This window comes from Triticum aestivum, chromosome 2D, assembly GCF_018294505.1.
Source record: "Triticum aestivum cultivar Chinese Spring chromosome 2D, IWGSC CS RefSeq v2.1, whole genome shotgun sequence".
Classification (NCBI taxonomy): domain Eukaryota; kingdom Viridiplantae; phylum Streptophyta; class Magnoliopsida; order Poales; family Poaceae; genus Triticum; species Triticum aestivum.
The window spans coordinates 39,245,251-39,262,435 of record NC_057799.1 but is presented as its reverse complement, the minus strand read 5'-3'; the positions used below and the strand labels follow the sequence as shown (position 1 = coordinate 39,262,435).

The window sequence follows — 17,185 nt, the reverse complement described above, 5'->3', positions numbered from 1 at the left end:
AAGAGTTCAATGTAAACTGAAATGAAGACTCCATCAGTTTGAAATAATTGGGATTATATTTCTTGTAACTTTGAACTTATAAAATATTTCTTATTGGTTTTGGATTTGCTGTAATAGACTTCTAAATTATTTGGATTGTACACCAATGAAAATTAGCTTTCAAGATACACGTTGTATATGATTCCTATCTGGGAAGAAGGAGGAGGAGCCCTCCCCGTCGCTCGCGAATGTGCGGGTGCCTCATGCATTACCTCAGCCGCAACGGTGGCAACACGTTGTTAGGGAGCACCCTGATAGCGGCCGACGCGCGGCGTCGGACGTCACGCCTGACTGGGTCCTCATGGACCCCGACCTCACGTGGGCCTGGCCTGAGGACTGGTCGAGCACCACCGCGGAGACGTCCGAGCGGTGCCGGTGCCGCCTCAGCGACCATCTCGTCAAGATTGTGGTGGACGAGTCTCTGCACATTGCCGTCCTCGTCGTTGGCAAGGGCGAGGCCTGGGTCGGCGTCAGCGGCTGACGCGGCCTTGTGCCAGGTGGCGGAGGAAGCCGATCGGCTACAACGGGAGAGCTAGGTGGCGGTCAATCAGGATTGCTGTGGTTCCTATGCGCCCTAATATCGTTGGAAAAACCGCGACAACGATGAAGGAGCGCCGGCCATGGAGGCCACACGTATGATGGAGCAGATGAAGCCAGAGGAGCAGCTGGCCAGGGAGGCCACCCATACGAGGTCACCGTCTCGTATCTCGCGTAGTTTCATTTGGTTTTTTTAATTTTAGTTGAACTTGCCAAATATCATCTGGTTTGAATGTGATATATGAACTTGGTTCAATTTCCTCCGGTTTGCATGAATTTCATCATTTTTGTTCAGTCTCTGTTTGAAATATGGGCGGACGTTTGGTCTTTTCTGTGGCCGGCTACAGTATCCGTGTCCGCAGACGTTTAGTGTGTCCGATTTAGGGCACGCCGTTGGAGATGCCTTATGTTACCTTTTGAGATTTTCAACGGTGAGTGTAAGTCCAGTACAATCGCGGATGGAACTTTGTAACATGCGTGAACTGTATCAGCTGAGCTTACAAGTTTGCAAGCCATTAAATCACATGTGCTCATAATAAAAGTAGGTAGGAGTACATCAAATAAACGACAGCTCATCAATGCGGCCTCAAAATCAACCACCATGATAGAGCTGCCGACCGGGTCACTGATAGAGTGATGTGCAATATCAGCTAGGGCCGTACACGTAACGTAAGACTAGCCATAATGCGTAGTAACATAGACTAGTAACATGCCCATATTACTAGTCTATGTTACTACCTCTATAGTGGGAAGTAACATATGTGTGGTAACATGCAACACTTTATTTATTAGGCTATAGACACATCTTGTCTTGATATGTGTGATGTTACTCATACTAGTAGTAACTAGTTATGTTACCACTTTCATCTCTTTTTTTAATTATTGCATGCCACATCATCTATTTAACCTAGATATGTGTGATGTTACTACCTATGTTACTCCCATCGTGGGTAGTCTAACCAACCAACCAACCAAGTTGACTACGATTTCACTGACCGATCTCCATATCTTCTCAAGATCCCAACCAGGTCGACACACCACACCAGGCGTCGGCGAAAAGTGGCAGTCGGCCAGCAGCAATTAGCTTCTTTGTGAGGCATGGAGAAGAGCAGGGTGCTTGTTGTTGGTGGCACTGGTTACCTCGGCAGAAGGATAGTGAAGGCGAGCTTAGCTCAGGGCCACGAGACCTGCGTCCTGATGAGGCCGGAGATCGGCCTCGACATCGACAAGCTCCAGATGCTGCTGTCGTTCAAGGCGCAGGGAGCGCGGCTCCTTGAGGCGTCGCTCGACGACCACCGGGGCCTCGTCGCCGCCGTGAAGCAGGTGGACGTGGTGGTGTCGGCCATGTCCGGGGTTCACTTCCGTAGCCACAACCTCCTGCTGCAGCTCAAGCTGGTGGAGGCCATCAAAGAAGCCGGAAATGTCAAGGTAGGTACGCTAATTCACTGAGGAGAATTGCAATATATTTGTAGATATGCAACTAGAAGTTTCCTTTTTGCCCAGATATGCAACTAGAAGTTAGTATGAACTTTATGATTATATAGTTGAGGATCTCAACCCATGTCTCTATCTAACAAACAATTCGGTGCAACTGGACATTGCGTTTCCACGCCTAAAGTTGGCCACAACTTTTTGAGCAACACTAAGGCTCACAAATCACAGTATAATGAAACGCGCTGAGGCGGCACTTGTGCCTGCATTTTTGGAGAACTCCGTCCGATACCGACGCTCTCCAGTTTTGCGTAGATATTCTTTTCAAACGGACACCAACATACTATCAAGTTCCATTCCCACAAGTTAAAACAGTAAGTTCAGTCTCGCCCGGCGGCCACTGGAGAGCTCTTTGCTGAATTAACGCGTGTTGATCAATTATCATGCAAAATTTTTGCTCCGATGCTTTCCGGTAAAATAAAACTCTTTGATTGGATGCTTTCTCGTAAAATTTCTTCTTCATTATTGATCATCCAAAGTCATAGTTACTTTCTTGAGGAAAAGCCATAGCTGTTGAATTGACGTGGGTCAGGAAAGCTGCACACATCAACAACAGTACCAGATTATTGTAACAAAAAAAAAACAGTACCAGATCTCGCTGTTCCTTTTTGGCTGGTGCATTATTGGAGCTGCATGAGACCAACATCAATTAGAAGACATCCGTGTACTTCTAAAAGCTAGCGTTTCCGCTTCGGTACAACCCCTTTACAAAACGTATAAAGGCAGTATGGTCTTTTGAGAGGAACGTATACCCACCACTGTATAGTCTCCTTCCGGGAAGTACACATACGTGTTTGCAACCGCTGGTCGCCTCCCCCTCCGTAGTGGGCTGGCCCATTTCACACCTTTTTATGCCACACTTTTTTTTCTAAAGTTCAAAAAATGTGTACACTTATCGGATTCGAACATGCAACCTCAAGGTCCATAACAACTCGTGATAACAAACTGGGAAGCGCAAGTCTTGTGTTACAGTCCACTTGTTTTTTTCTTACTAGTTGTGAGGTGGTTGGTTTTTTATTTTACTTTCTTCTTTTTTCGGTTTCAGTTTCTTTTTTTCCTTTTTTTTCTGCTTTAGCCAAATTCGTGAATTCACAAATCCGTGCACTTTTTTCATTTTCATTTTCATTTTTCTTTTCAAATCTCTGCAAACTTTTTTGTTACAAATTTAGTAAACCTTTTCAAAATCTCATGATTTTTTTAAAAATTCATGAGCTTTTTCAAATTTGATGACCGTTTTTCACAATTGATGAACTTTTTTTCAAACTCAATGAACATTTTTCAAATTTGTGATTTTTTTCTCAAATTGATTAACTTTTAAAAAAAACCGATGAACTTTTTCAACTTTTATGAACTCATTTTCAGTATCGATGAATTTTTTTCCAAATCTATGATCTTTTCTTTGTTTTTCAGAGAACTCTTTTGATTTCTTGCAACCTTACCTTATTTCCTGGTTTTTTTCAACAGTACTAAAAAACCAGGCGGTTTTCCCTACCAAACCAACAGAAAAAACAAGAAAAACTCAGGCATGCCGTTTTTATACAAGTTTCTTATTTTTGGAGTTTTCTTGAGAAAAGGCTGATAAATAACCGAACGCGTCGCAACGTGCAAACAGACTGCAAATTTATTTGAACCAGGCATAGATGCCTACCATGGGCATGCACCCTTGGTGGAAAAAGTTGGGGTCACTCCTCACATGTCAAAAAAAACATGTTAGACATAGGGTGTTCGGGTAGGCAAGAAGGGTCTGTTTGTGAACACCTAGCTTTTGACATCCGTCAAATGGTCCTAATTTTTTTCCATCACCCGGTATCACCAATTCATGCCGTCATGCCAAGTTGTTTTTGTTTTTCACAAGGTTTGTATTTTTTGGAGTTGTCGCGGTGGAAAAAGGTTGATAAATTGTCGGACGTGCCGCAACATGCAAACGGTGTCCGAATTCATTCAAACCAGCATGGATGAATACCATGGGCACGCACCCTTGATGGCAAAATTTGGGGTTAGTCCTAAAATGTCCAACAAAAAACCATGTTAGAGGGTGTTCGGGAGGCCAGAAGGGTCCGTTTGTGAACACCTGGTTTTTTACAGCCGTCAAATGGCCCCAATTTTTTCCCATCACCTTGTATCATCAATTCATGCTACCATGCAAAGTTGTTTTCGTTTCGACAAGTTTTGTATTTTCTGGAGTTTTCTCGGTGAAAAAAGGCCGATAAATGGCCAGATGTGTTGCAACATGCAAACGGTGTCCAAATTCATTCAAACCAGACATGGACGCCTACCATGGGCACGCACCCTTGGTGGCAAAATTACGATCATTCCTCACATGTACCACAAAAATCCATGTTAGACAGAGGGTGTCCGGGTAGGCCAGAAGGGTCCGTTTGTGAACACATGGTATTTTACATCTATCAAATGGCCTTAATTTATTTCCATCACCTTGTATCACCAATTCATGCAATCATGCCAGTTTGTTTCTGTTTTCGACAAGTATAGTATTTTCTGATTTTTTCTCGATGAAGAAAGGTCGACAAATGGCTGAACGTGTTGCAACGTGCAAACGTGTCCCAATTCATTCAAACTAGTCATGGGTGCCTACCATGGACACGCACCCTTGGTGGCGAAAGTTGGGATCATTCCTCATATGTAAAAAAAATATGTTAGACACAGGGTGTTTGGGTCTATGGTGAACACTTTGTTTTTCGACGTCTTCAAATGCACTTTTTTTTCCTTCACCTTGTATCGCCATTTCAAGCCACCATGCCAACTAGTACTCTCATAGGACAAGTTTTTGATATTTTAGAATTATTTCGGTGAATAACAGCCTGTATAATGGCCACACGTGTCGCAACGTGTTGACGGTGTCGTAAGTCGTTCAAATCAGGCATGGATACCATGTCCATGCCAGGCTACTGTAAAAAGTTAGGGTCATTTATCCATAGTGCAAAAAAACACCAGTTAAGAGTAGGGTGCCGGAGTAGCCCAGACGGCTGCATCCATGAGCATGGAGTTTTCTTAAATTCAATGCTTCTGTTATTTCAAATATGAAATTTCATAATTACGAATCAACATGAACATATTTTGATGTTCTAACCATTTATTTTAAATTTATCAACAATTTTGGAATTTCAAATTATCTATGAAAATGTTAAAATATTAACAATTTTATGAAAATTGCTAATAAATTCCCAACAGTTGCTGCAAATTGTGAACAAAAAATAACTAAACTCAGGAAAAATAAGAAATGGATAAAAATGCGGCAGCCATGACCCAACACGCCGTCAGGTGCCTGTTGGGCCGGCCCAAGCATGCCACGACATTGTGTACAAGAGGAGAAAAAACGGAGTTTATTCATGAGTGGTGAGCTGTCCTGCTTGGTTAGTGCTATGCGTGGTAAAGTTGGAGGTTTGAAGTTCGAACCACGGCGTGTGCATATTTTATTAAGCCCTTCATGTGTTTAGGGGTTGTACCGAAGCGGAAGCGGCGTAAAAGAGAGTGGTTTTGCATCTCATAAGAACTTGGCTACTCCAAGAACAAACAGGTAGTATTTTCAAGATTCTGTATCAACCAGACAAAATATGTCCTGTGTATCCTGGCGGACGGAGTGCTGGGATATATGAAGCAGTGGTCAAGAGAGAGGGAAACTGTTACTGTTGAACAATATAGCCCCTCTCGCTCAGCCTAGTAATCTCCTGTTCCAAAAAATAAGATGTATTTTCTTTTTGAAGTCAAATCTTTCTGTGTTTGATCTAGTTTCTAGAGAAATAATATCTATACCAAAGTGCCAAATTAGTACCATTAGAACCGTCAAAATATCTATTCCATATTTTTATTATTTGGCTTTCTAGATGTTGATTCTTTTTCTCCATAAACTAGGTTCAATATAAAGATGTCTGGGTTTTCGAAAAACAAGTGCACCCTAGCAATATTGTGAAACCGACGGATTATTCTAAGCTTGGACATGTTACTTTTCTGGAAATGTTGATCTCCTGTGATTAAGGCCTCATGTTAGTTTGGATGTCTCATCTTTCTGAAAAATAGTCGACAAGAAAATATATGCAAGTACTTTAGCTAGAAGCATTGGATGGATACAACACATGACATGCCGCTCTTGGTTACCTGCGTCGTAGTTGGTAGCTTGTATAAAAATGAAACTTCACTTTTTGTGTTGTTTGTATTCTATGTTTTTTATTTTCCTTTTCTCTCTTCTTCCCGATTATTTTCATTGGGGTGGTCTTCGATTCTTTTCATCCCCTTTTCTTGGTTTTCAGGTTTCCTTCGGGTTTTCCTTTTCCTTTATTATTTATTTATTTTATTTTGGTTTTATTTTCTTTCATTTTATTTTTTCCCTTATCCACTTTTTATTTAAGTTTTTTCCCTTTCTCCACTTTAAATTCTTGGACGTCTTATAAAATACACCAACATTATTTGAATATCTAAACTGAGAAAAATTATCCAAATACACAACATTAAAAAATCCTGGAATTTTTAAAATTGACGAACATTTTTAAAAAAAATGAACATTAAAAAATCTTGAACCTTTTAAAAATATATCATTTTTTTAATTTTGTGAATTTTTTATTTCCCTTATCATTTCTGTCAAAACTCACATACGTTTGGAAAGTTTGGGGCATTTTTTTAATATTGTAATGAAATGTTTCTTAAATATGTAATAAAATTATACAACCGACTTTTTGAGAGAAAGGGGAAGATCTGAAAGATAATCACTGCCGTGTGCATGCCCTCGAATACGACATAATAAAAGCTGAAGTGATAATAGTTTGTTTGTATGCATGAGGGTTGGTGAAAGAATATACTCTTTATTGATTTCTTTCTTAAATTGTAGAAACATCATTAGTTATGAGCTCGGATGTAGTCGTAATGAATATACAATGCTTGCAGCGTTTCCTACCATCTGAGTTCGGCATGAACCCAGCAAGGATGGGGCATGCCCTTGAACCAGGAAGGGTCTCCTTTGATGAAAAGATGGAGATAAGGAAGGCGATAGAAGAAGCAAACATTCCCCACACCTATATTTCTGCTAACTGCTTTGCTGCTTACTTCGTTCCTAACCTGTGTCAAATGCGTACCCTTCTTCCACCCAAGGAGGAAGTTCACGTCTATGGAGATGGAAACGTCAAAGGTAACATAAGCAAACATTACTTGTAATACTTAATTTCTCCTAGCTTGTATAACTCCTGGTCCTGACTGTATCTGACTCATTCCGGATTTACACTTCTAATTATGTATGTTATATCATACTATGCAGCAATATTCATGGACGAAGATGACGTTGCAGCATACACAATCAGGTGCATTGATGATCCACGGGCCTTGAACAAGACAATATACCTGCGACCAGAAGAAAATATCCTGAGTCAAAATGAGTTGATTGCTAAATGGGAAAAGCTCTCAGGAAAGGTTCTTGAGAAAATTCCCATTCCAAGTGAAGAATTCTTGGCGTCAATAAAAGGTAATAAAAATCATTCATTTGTTGAGTATAAAGTATTAGAAATCTCAACTTAGTAGTACCAAAATGGGGAAAGGGCCACGTGGAATTATAGGAAAATATTACCATTTTGCCATGCCATCTTACTAGAGCAATGGATTAATTGTGTGAAAATACATTTTCATTCTATGTAAATGTTTCCTTGTGGGGGTATCTTAGGACATGTGTACAACAAAACTTTGTCTGACTTGTCCTGAAATTTTGGAATAGAGTGAGGAGAGAGAAGCATGACTTCATCTAGCCAAGAAACTATCACTTGATGACTAATTAAGATAATCACCTTAATTATTTTTGTTTTCACATAAAGTAGTCATACCATGTTCACATGATTCCTAATAGTTTTTATTTTTGATATATGGAATAATTGTTTGCTAGAGACAACATTAAAGAATAACTAATTAAATTAAATTTATTTATTTATTCCTATTATCTTTGATGAGTATGTGCAAATCTTCCTCAACATTAGATGTCTCACTTAGGGAAGTGCAAATTTAGAATTAAGTGCATGATTTTCTCCATAGGAAACAGTAAATATTATCATATTTCTTTATTGTTACTTTTGTTTGGAAATAGCTGTATAGTATAAAAATTATTTAGACTCGCAGAATGAAATTTCTAATTATATATTTAGATTGGTGATGAACAAAATTTTAAATTCATATAGAACATAGCAATCAAAGATCTTCAAAACTAAAAGACCATAGCCAAGAATTAGATGATATACGAGTCATGTACATGATCATAAATTATAATGAAATGCAGATTAGATAAATGCAGGAAATGTGATTCCCTCCACCATAAGAGATTTGTGTGTATTCAACAATTATTAACCTTTCACATTCTACGTTTACTTGAGGTTGGGCAAAAATATGTTATTTAAAACCTTGTTTTAATTAGAAAATTATAAAATCTAGTTTCCTCCAATCCCCATACCTACTACATATTCTACTCGTACACAGGTACAGACCTTGCTAATCAGGTGGGGATAGGGCATTACTATCACCTTTTCTATGAGGGTTGCTTAACAAACTTTGATATCAGAGATAATTGGGAAGAAGAGGCTTCTCTACTCTACCCAGAGATTCAGTACATCAGGATGGACGAGTACATGAAACGCTACTTGTAACTACAACTCTATGAACCTGAACTACATTGTCTCAACTACATTAGCACACGGTATGTACCACATATGTTTGAAGAAAGTTCCATTGATATGTTACTCCACGTGTGCACTGTTATTCAAGTTATAATCAAGTCATTTATGTGTTATGTACCATCTATAGGTTCGATGGAGATGCCCTAGAAAACAGTGGTCCATGGAAGTGAAACTGAAGACTCCATCAGTTTGTAATACTTTGGATTATATTTGTTTTAGCTTTGAACTTACAAAAAAAAATATTTATTCGGACTAGCTGTAATGAAAAATTTAATTTATTATTTGGATTATGTATATGAAACTAGCTTGTAGCATACATTTCGTATAATGATCTATCCTTGAATATTTCAACCATTAATCATTTTTTTAAAGGAGGTTAAACCCCCGGCCTCTGCATCAATCGATGCATGCAGCCATCTTTATTAATTATTCCATGAAGGTTTGACAAGAACATATATCAAGCCACCCGAAGCCACCACTCACACATACAAACTTGATAATGTGGAGTGCTCTCACTCCTCATATCTATAACCGATGTCATCGCCGATCCATCCATATAACGTATCGAACCAACAACCGGTGCAGCACCTAAAACGTACACCACATGCACATGTTTAAGAAGCCGTCATCATCATCGAACCGATGTCCCATCTTCAGGTGAGAGATTCGCATCATCCTTGCCAATCTGGCCATCCGTCGATGCCACCATGGCGCCCAACGACTCCACCGCCCTGCGCTCGTCCATCCTGACGCGGAGACTCTAGAAGATCTGTCGTGCGTAGCACCTGCCGACCAGGAATGACACAACGTATCGGCCAGGCATGACTTGACATCTCCACCGAAGCTCCGCTCAAGACAAAGCCGCTCCGCCTCTTGCCTCTGTCTTCTAATGCTGCTCCACAAACGATGCTCCCCAGAAAAAAACGACACTGTAGTGCCACCATCGTCTGATCTGGAATGCCATATCCTAGGGTTTTCCCCGGAGCAGCACGAGTGGGTCGACAGTACTTACAACTATGTCTCCCCAACTCGCAGCCGAGACTAGATGACGGATCTTGAGATCCGACCACCCAGCCTCTGGCCGACCACCTCCGACGAAGAAGATGACCACCACCGCCTGCTGCACCGACCAGAACAGATCTGACCGGAGGTGCCGCCGAGTAGTCCACCAGGCCCTCGACGCTGTTGCCGGTCCAAAGCCAGATGACGCGCCGTCGTAGCATAGACCACATCGTGCCACCGCCCGAACCAGGCCAGCTGCTGCACGCAGCCGCCCGTGACCGGGCAGCCCAACGCGCCTGTGTCCGCCATTGCCCGAGGCAGGGTCGGCCACCGGCGTCGTCGCCGCAGCCATCGCCATCTCTTCGCTAGATCGGTTGCGCCTCCACGCGCGTAGCTGCCCCACACCACCCCTGAGATGCGGGAGAGAGGAGGACCCCCGCCACCGCCGTCGGCCTCCGGGCGTAGGCCGGCGGCGTCCCCCGGCGGCGGCGGGAGGTAGTTTTGGCCCCGGCGGCAGCTAGGGTTGGGTACCAGCCGAGTCGCCCGTGCGGGGAACGACGCGGGGGCTGATGCAGGTGGATGGATTTCGGCATTTCCTAAACGACGCCCGTAGCGCCCGAAATAGGCTTAACGGTACAGGGCGCACACCCCATGCACCGCCCTGGGCCGGCCCACTTTTTTTTTGTTTAAAGACGCAAAAAAAAGTGTGCACGGTGACTCAAACTGCGGATCTCCTCGCTCTCAGTGTTCATTGTCACAACCAACCAGCCACCCTCCTTGACTTGTTTACTTAAATCTTTTTTCTTCTTATACTCTTTTTTATTTTTATTTTTTTCATGGACTGCTTTTGTTTGGTTTTTTTATTATTTTTTCTATTTTATTTTATTTTTTGTTTTATGGAACATTTTGTTTTTGCTAAACTTTTTAAAAATACATGTTTTTCTTAAATTCGAGAACTTTTCTTGAATTTGATGAACTTTTTAAAATTCAATGAACTTTTTCAAATTCTATGAATTTTTTCAAATTCGATGAACTTCTTTCAAATTCTATGAACTTTTTTCAAATTTGATGAACCTTTTTTGAATTCAATGAACTTTTTTTAAATTTGGTGAACTTTTTTCAAAATGGATGAACTTTTTTTCAAACTTGATGAACTTTTGAAAAAATCGATGAACTGTTTTTTAAGTTCATAAAAAAATATTCGTGAACTTTTTTCAAAATTTGATGAACCCTTTTTCATTAAGAAACAACTTTTGAAAAAATGAAATAACTCAAAATTCTAATAAATAGCGCGGATAATATGGTTTTTAAAGTTTTCGCATTGCTATTAATCACTGGCGCTCAGCTGGTGTGGTGGTTAGCCGAACATTTCGTCAATTCTAGCTGCACGGCGCGAGTTCGATTCCTCGTAGTGACGGTGTCCTGAATCAGGGGGTACTAACCTAGTCGGCCCATGCTCCTCGGCTGGGCTGGTGGGCCCTCATTCCATTCGATGTGGACTCCAGAAGCCGCACGCTGGAGGCGTGATCGGGATTACATCTGCGAGCATCGATTCACATCGAGCTTCTTCTCTGTGAGGCATGGAGAAGAGCAGGGTTCATGTCGTTGGAGGCACTGGCTACATCGGCAGGAGGATTGTGAAGGCGAGCCTAGCTCAGGGCCACGAGACATATGTGCTGATGAGGACCGAGACAAACGGTAATTTCGATTAGACCATTTCATTTCTTCGTCTAATTTGCGGCTAATGCAACAATCTCTTTCGTATTAAACTTGTAGGCTAATTCAGAGTTTATGGACGCCGAATTGAGATAAGTCGCTAATAGTTTTGACTTTAAGGTCCGTTCATTTGACAAATACGACATCAATGGGTATCGCTTTCATACCTATGGCAAAGAGCTATCTATGGCCGACCGAAAGTCTACAAATTGGTGTGTCTCCGTTATCGGCGAAGGAGATACCGAGTATTATGAAAGAGTTGAAGCAATTTATGAACTTCAATTCTATGGTGCAAACCCACCAAACATCGTAGTCTTCGAATGTTATTGGTTCCAGCCGAAGGAGACTAGAAGGTCTCATGAACATATAGGGCTAGTGGAAATCAAACAAAGCACCCATTTGGATGTTCCCGATGTCTATATTACGGCTTAGCAGGCAACCCAAGTTTTCTATCTACCGTGGGCCTGTCAAAGTGATCCAAATCTCAATGGTTGGGATGTCGTTATGAAGTGCCAGCACGTGTTAGACCACCTCCCCCAAATGAAGTGGATTATGAACCTCACATTAACCCAGACACATATGACGGAGAAATTTTCCAAAAACACGTCTTTCCAAAAAACGTTTCAAGAACCGCTCTACTTCACCCCTAGAACATTGAAGTAGACAGCGACAGTGAACCTGACTTCACCCCTGAGCCGGAACAAGAAGAGCCTGAACTAGAAGAGGTTACTGCTGCGGATGACCTGTCAATGCTTGACCGATTACGTAAACGTGGCCTTCCACATGATGATGCATTTATTGATGATGATGATGAGCACGTCATTACTGATAGTGATGATGATGATGCATTTATTGATCTCGAAGCATTTATTGAACCTGACGATCCAGATTATTATTAGGTATTCAATTTTTTATGCTGTACTTGATTTATATAGTTACTTGTATGATTGTATGATTTATATAGTTACTTGTATAATTTTCTTACTTTGTATGATTGTTTGTTATACATAGTGCCATGGTCTTGATATCCGTCCCCGTCGGCCCTTGCCCGCTTTATGATTCGGATGTAGTAAATTCTCTTTTATAACTATTTGTTGCATTTCACATTTATGACAATTATGGCTATCAAGTTGACATAGAGATATTTTAATCTAGGAGGTATGCGAACCGGATTTCGCAACCAACCCTCTTGTCGAGAAGTTAAATTTAGTTGAAAAAGAAAATGAGTATTTGAAAGAAAAAATTAAAAGAATTGAAGAATAGAAGATGAAATTGGAGTTGTATGTTGCCGATGTCGTCGATGATCACAAGATGAAGATGAATGCAATGCGCTTGAAGATGGATGCAATGCGCTTGAATATTAAGAAGATTAGGAAATATGCCATTGATAATGAGGTTTGATATCATTATGCAATTGGATCAATTGTTACCTTAGTTGCGATCTTCATTGCATTTGTTGTGATGAGGGTAAGTTTTCTCTAGTGTTTTGCTTAACAAATGCATACTTAGCTTATTTTCCTCCTAAATGGCATAATTACCTAAGTTAGATAAAAAATGAGCTATACTTACGCAAGTTGGCTAAAAAATGGCATCATCACCTAGGTTAGCACAAAAATGACCTATACTTACCTTATTTTTCTCCAAATTGACATAATAAGCTTACCATTTTGTCTAGGATAGCTCTAAATGACCTAAACTTACCATTTTGTCCTCCAAAATAAATAAATATGCTTAGTTAACTCAAAAATGGCATAACTACCTAGGTTAGCTCAAAAATGATCTATACTTAGCTTCTTCAGTTCATTTATGACATACTTAGCATACTTAGGTAAAAAATGGCATGATAATCTTTGTTACCTCTAAAATGACATAGACTTAGCTTATTTTCCTCGAAAATGACATAATAACCTTACTAAGCTCCAAAATGACCTATTTACCTAGCTTAGCTCTAAAATGACCTACACTTAACATTTTTACCTAGCTTAGCTAAAAAATGGCATTTTTACCTACCTTAGTTAGAAGAAGAAGAAGATAAAGAAGAGGAGAGGAGAAAAAGAAAGAGAAGAAAAATTCTTCTTCTTCTTCTTCTTCTTCTTTTTCTTCTTCTTCTAGCTAGTCTTCTTCTTCTTCTTCTTCTTCTAACTTTCTTCTTTCCCAATTTGCATATTTGCTTTAGATGAGGAAGCTTGCATTGATCGAGTCTACTCTTCTCCTTGTGCTTCCTTTTTGTTTTTGGAAACTTGTTGTTGGATATGTATGTATGGATGAAACCATTGTATGTTGGATATGTTGTTGGATATGTTGCATATGTTCCTCTCTTCACGATTCATGTGTTGGTATGCTTGTTGAAAGTATTTTCAAATGTGTCTATATATATATATATATATATATATATATATATATATATATATATATATATATATATATATATATATATATATATATATATATATGAAATTCTGTGAAATTAAATGAATTTAAGAAAAAGCAGAAAAAACAGGGGCTATATAGGCTCTTTGCCGTCTGCTGGTAGACGGCAAAGAGCTTTGCCATCAGCCAGCAGACGGCAAAGCTGCCACATGGCAGCTACCTGTGCAACCTGGGAGGCACTGGGCTGGCCTATATGGTTGCTTTGCCGTCTGCTGGCAGACGGCAAAGAACTTTGCATCTTTGTCGTTTGCCAGCAGACGGCATAGCATGCCACGTGGCAGCTACCTGGGGGCATCTGGGCTGGCCTATTTGGGCACTTTGCCAGCAGACGGCAAAGATGCAAAGGTCTTTGCTGTTAGCCAGCAGACGGCAAAACACGCCGTTAACCTCTTAACGGACCTAAGCTGCCACGTGTGCCGTCCAGGCCCTTTGCCATCTGCCAGCGGACGGCAAAGGCCTTTGCGTCTTTGCCGTCTGCCAGCAGACGGCATAGAGCCCTTTGCCGTAGTTTGTTCAGCCAGATGTGTTGCCGTCTGCTGGCTGACGGCAAAGTTCCTGATTCCTGTAGTGTGTGCTTCCAAATAAGTTGAAAGTTGTTTCAAATGTCGCATGTACATATTTTCAACGACGAACTTTCTGATTGATGTATTTTTTCCATCAACATTGCTTGTAAATGAGATCATAATTTTCTTCCAAAGAAAACAAAATTATCATACATTGGACATTGCTTTCATAAAAGATACAACAAGACATTAACATACAACAAGACATGAACATCGAAGCACAACGGGATGAAGCCCCCTACTGGAACATGAGCACCATCCAAAGAGGGATGTCTTTGAGGACTAGCGTCCACAAGATCTCAGCAGCAACAATGAGATCAGACCAACGTTGCCGGAGTGTGGTGGTCAGATAGGGCCACGGGGAAGACTTGACATGCCTAAGTTGTCCTCGTGCACGAGCGAGGCCGGGGTAGGAAGCAATGGTGATATATGAAGAAGCAGGGAATCCCATGTTAGGAAGCATGCATGCTTCGTGTGTGCTCTGTCGACGTCGAACCCGTCCCTGGACGCTCCACTCCAGCTGACATCTTCTCTCTAGCTTTGACGACCTATTTTTCTCCCCAAAAGTTGTGCGTCGACGCCGGGGAGAGGCAAGGAGCAGCGCGGTCGGCACCGTAGATTTGCCGACTTTATTGACCTACAGCAGTTGAGCGTTGTGTTACCAGTGTGCTCCCATGCCGGTGACTAGAACAACAGCCACTGGGATGCTCCATGCTGCACGCCATGGCCACCATCCACCTGCATGTCGCGCGCACCATCCTCTCCCGGCCTTTGTAGATCATATATGGCGTCATGGTGGAGAATAAGAATGCACCGCGGAGAAGATCGATGCAGGTGTTTGGGTTCATGTCCCCGCTCATGTAGGGGATGTCGTTGCCATGAGTGGGGAAGAGCACCATAAGGAAAGGCAGAGCAACAGGTGGAGGAAGGCGTGATTGTCGTGGAGGAGGATGGCGGAGAACGGAGTCAGAGTATTTGTTGGCTGTGGGAAGACGGACGCTGGTTCAAATCATTAATGAAAAAAACTTAATTTGAGGATGGCGGTTATGAGCAATTTAAGGAGATTAGATGTCAGCAAATGAGCCATTGGATGTGGTACGAGATGGACGGTGCAGAAGACGTCTGAGCGAATAAGAAGTATCAGACTACTGATGTCAAGTGTTTCCCAAGTATATATGCAACTAGTATAAGTTAGTGTGAACTTTTTCACGCAAAAAAAGATATTTGTATGCACCTTTTTTGCAGGAAAGTATGAACTTTTTTACTATTATTAATTAGTTGACAATCTTCAACCATCATCTCTATCCAACAAAAAATATCAGTGCAACTGGAAAATAACGTTTCTATATACACACCCTTAAAAAATATTCTATATACACGACAAGTTTGAATTTTTCAAGGAAATTGAGAAGATAATCCCCTCCTCGAAAGGCAGTTTTTGCAAGCAGACCAGAAAAGCTTGCAGAGCTCCGCCAGATTGAACAGGTTGCCCCTCCCATCGGCACCCCTCCCCTCCGCTCCGTCGCCCCCTGCGCGGGCAACCGAGGGGCTCCAACCCTAGCTGCCGGGTCACCTCTCCTTCGTCTCCCCCCCCCCCTCTGTCGCTGCCGGTGGTCGGCGCCGGGCATAGCCTATGCGTGCGACGGCGGCGGCGGAGGCACTCCTCCCTCTCGTGGGTCATAGGGTGACGCGGGGCGCCCTGGCTCAAGGGTGTGACCCCCAATCTGGACTACGGCGGCGCTGATCTGATTCATGACGGCCCAGATCTGGACTACGGCAGTGTGGCGGCCAATCGGCATCCTAATGGCGGCTGTGGTGGCAGTGTTTGCGACAACGATGGCTGTGGCGTGGCGGCGTCGGAGGCGGCGCGGGCTGCGGGCGCGGCGGCCTGCCCTGTTTGGGCAGCGGCGGCGGCGACGCGCCATCTGCCTTTGGATCTGCGGCGGCGGCGTGGAGGGCCTGGTGGTCGCGTCGGCGGCAACTCCGGTTAGATCTAATCTGACCGGTGCAGCTAGCGGTGGTGGTCATCTCTTCCGTTAGAGGTGGCCGCCCTGCGGCTAGGTGGTCGGATCTCGAGATTGGTCATCTAGTCCCGGCTACGAGTTAGGGAGACATAGTTGCTGGTGAAAACCGAGCCGTTGGCGGGCGATGGCAGCATTTTGCACCCTTACCTTGATGAAGGCATCGTCGTGTAACTGTTGTCGACCCACTCGTGCTGCTTCGGGGGAAACCCTAGGATCTGGTCTTCTAGATCGGACGATGGCGGTACTACGGTGCCGTATCTCTCTTGGGAGTATCGTTTGTGAAGCAGCGCTGGAAGACAGAGGCAGGAGGTGGAGCGGCTTCGTCTTGCACGGAGCTTCGGTAGAGTTGTCAAGTCATGCCTGGCCGACAGGTGCTACGTATGCTGAGTCATGCCTGGTTGGCAGGTGCTACGCACGACAGATCTTCTAGAGTCTTCGCGTCTGGACGGACGAGCGCAGGGCGGTGACGCCGTTGGGCGCCGTGGTGGCGTCGACGGATGTCCGAACTGGCAAGGATGATGCGGATCTCTCCTGAAGATGGGTCAGTAGTCCGATGATGATGCCGGCTTCTAAAACGTATGCATGTGGTATGCGCTTTAGGTAGGCTGCACCAGTTGTTGGTCCCGATACATTTTGTGGATGGATCTGCGACGACACCGATTTTACATATGGGGAGTGAGAGCACTCTACATTATCGAGTTTGTAGGTGTGAGTAATGGCTTCA

General features: G+C 42.7%; 1 protein-coding gene across 2 annotated transcripts; it reads left to right on the top strand.

The window, feature by feature from the left end:
- The first annotated feature begins 1,597 nt into the window (after positions 1 to 1,597).
- Positions 1,598 to 9,080, top strand: LOC123051402 (isoflavone reductase homolog). 2 transcript variants are annotated; one of them, XM_044474269.1, is made up of 5 exons: positions 1,598 to 2,004; positions 6,964 to 7,204; positions 7,331 to 7,534; positions 8,612 to 8,746; positions 8,854 to 9,080. In XM_044474269.1, exons 1-4 carry the CDS (start codon positions 1,675 to 1,677, stop codon positions 8,680 to 8,682), a joined length of 846 nt encoding a protein of 281 aa, XP_044330204.1. In that variant the 5' UTR covers positions 1,598 to 1,674; the 3' UTR covers positions 8,683 to 8,746; positions 8,854 to 9,080. The 2 variants fall into 2 exon arrangements, with proteins under 2 accessions (XP_044330204.1, XP_044330203.1); XM_044474268.1 differs by having other exon boundaries at positions 1,599 to 2,004; positions 8,530 to 8,746.
- The last annotated feature ends 8,105 nt before the right edge of the window (positions 9,081 to 17,185 follow it).

What these genes read in the sequence shown, in the direction of transcription:
- LOC123051402 (XM_044474268.1), top strand. Translation starts at nt 1,675, where the DNA reads ATGGAGAAGAGCAGGGTGCTTGTTGTTGGTGGCACTGGTTACCTCGGC. An exon ending in AAGAAGCCGGAAATGTCAAG is followed by an intron (nt 2,005 to 6,963) that starts GTAGGTACGCTA and finishes CAATGCTTGCAG; the next exon opens with CGTTTCCTACCATCTGAGTT. An exon ending in ATTCTTGGCGTCAATAAAAG is followed by an intron (nt 7,535 to 8,529) that starts GTAATAAAAATC and finishes ACTCGTACACAG; the next exon opens with GTACAGACCTTGCTAATCAG.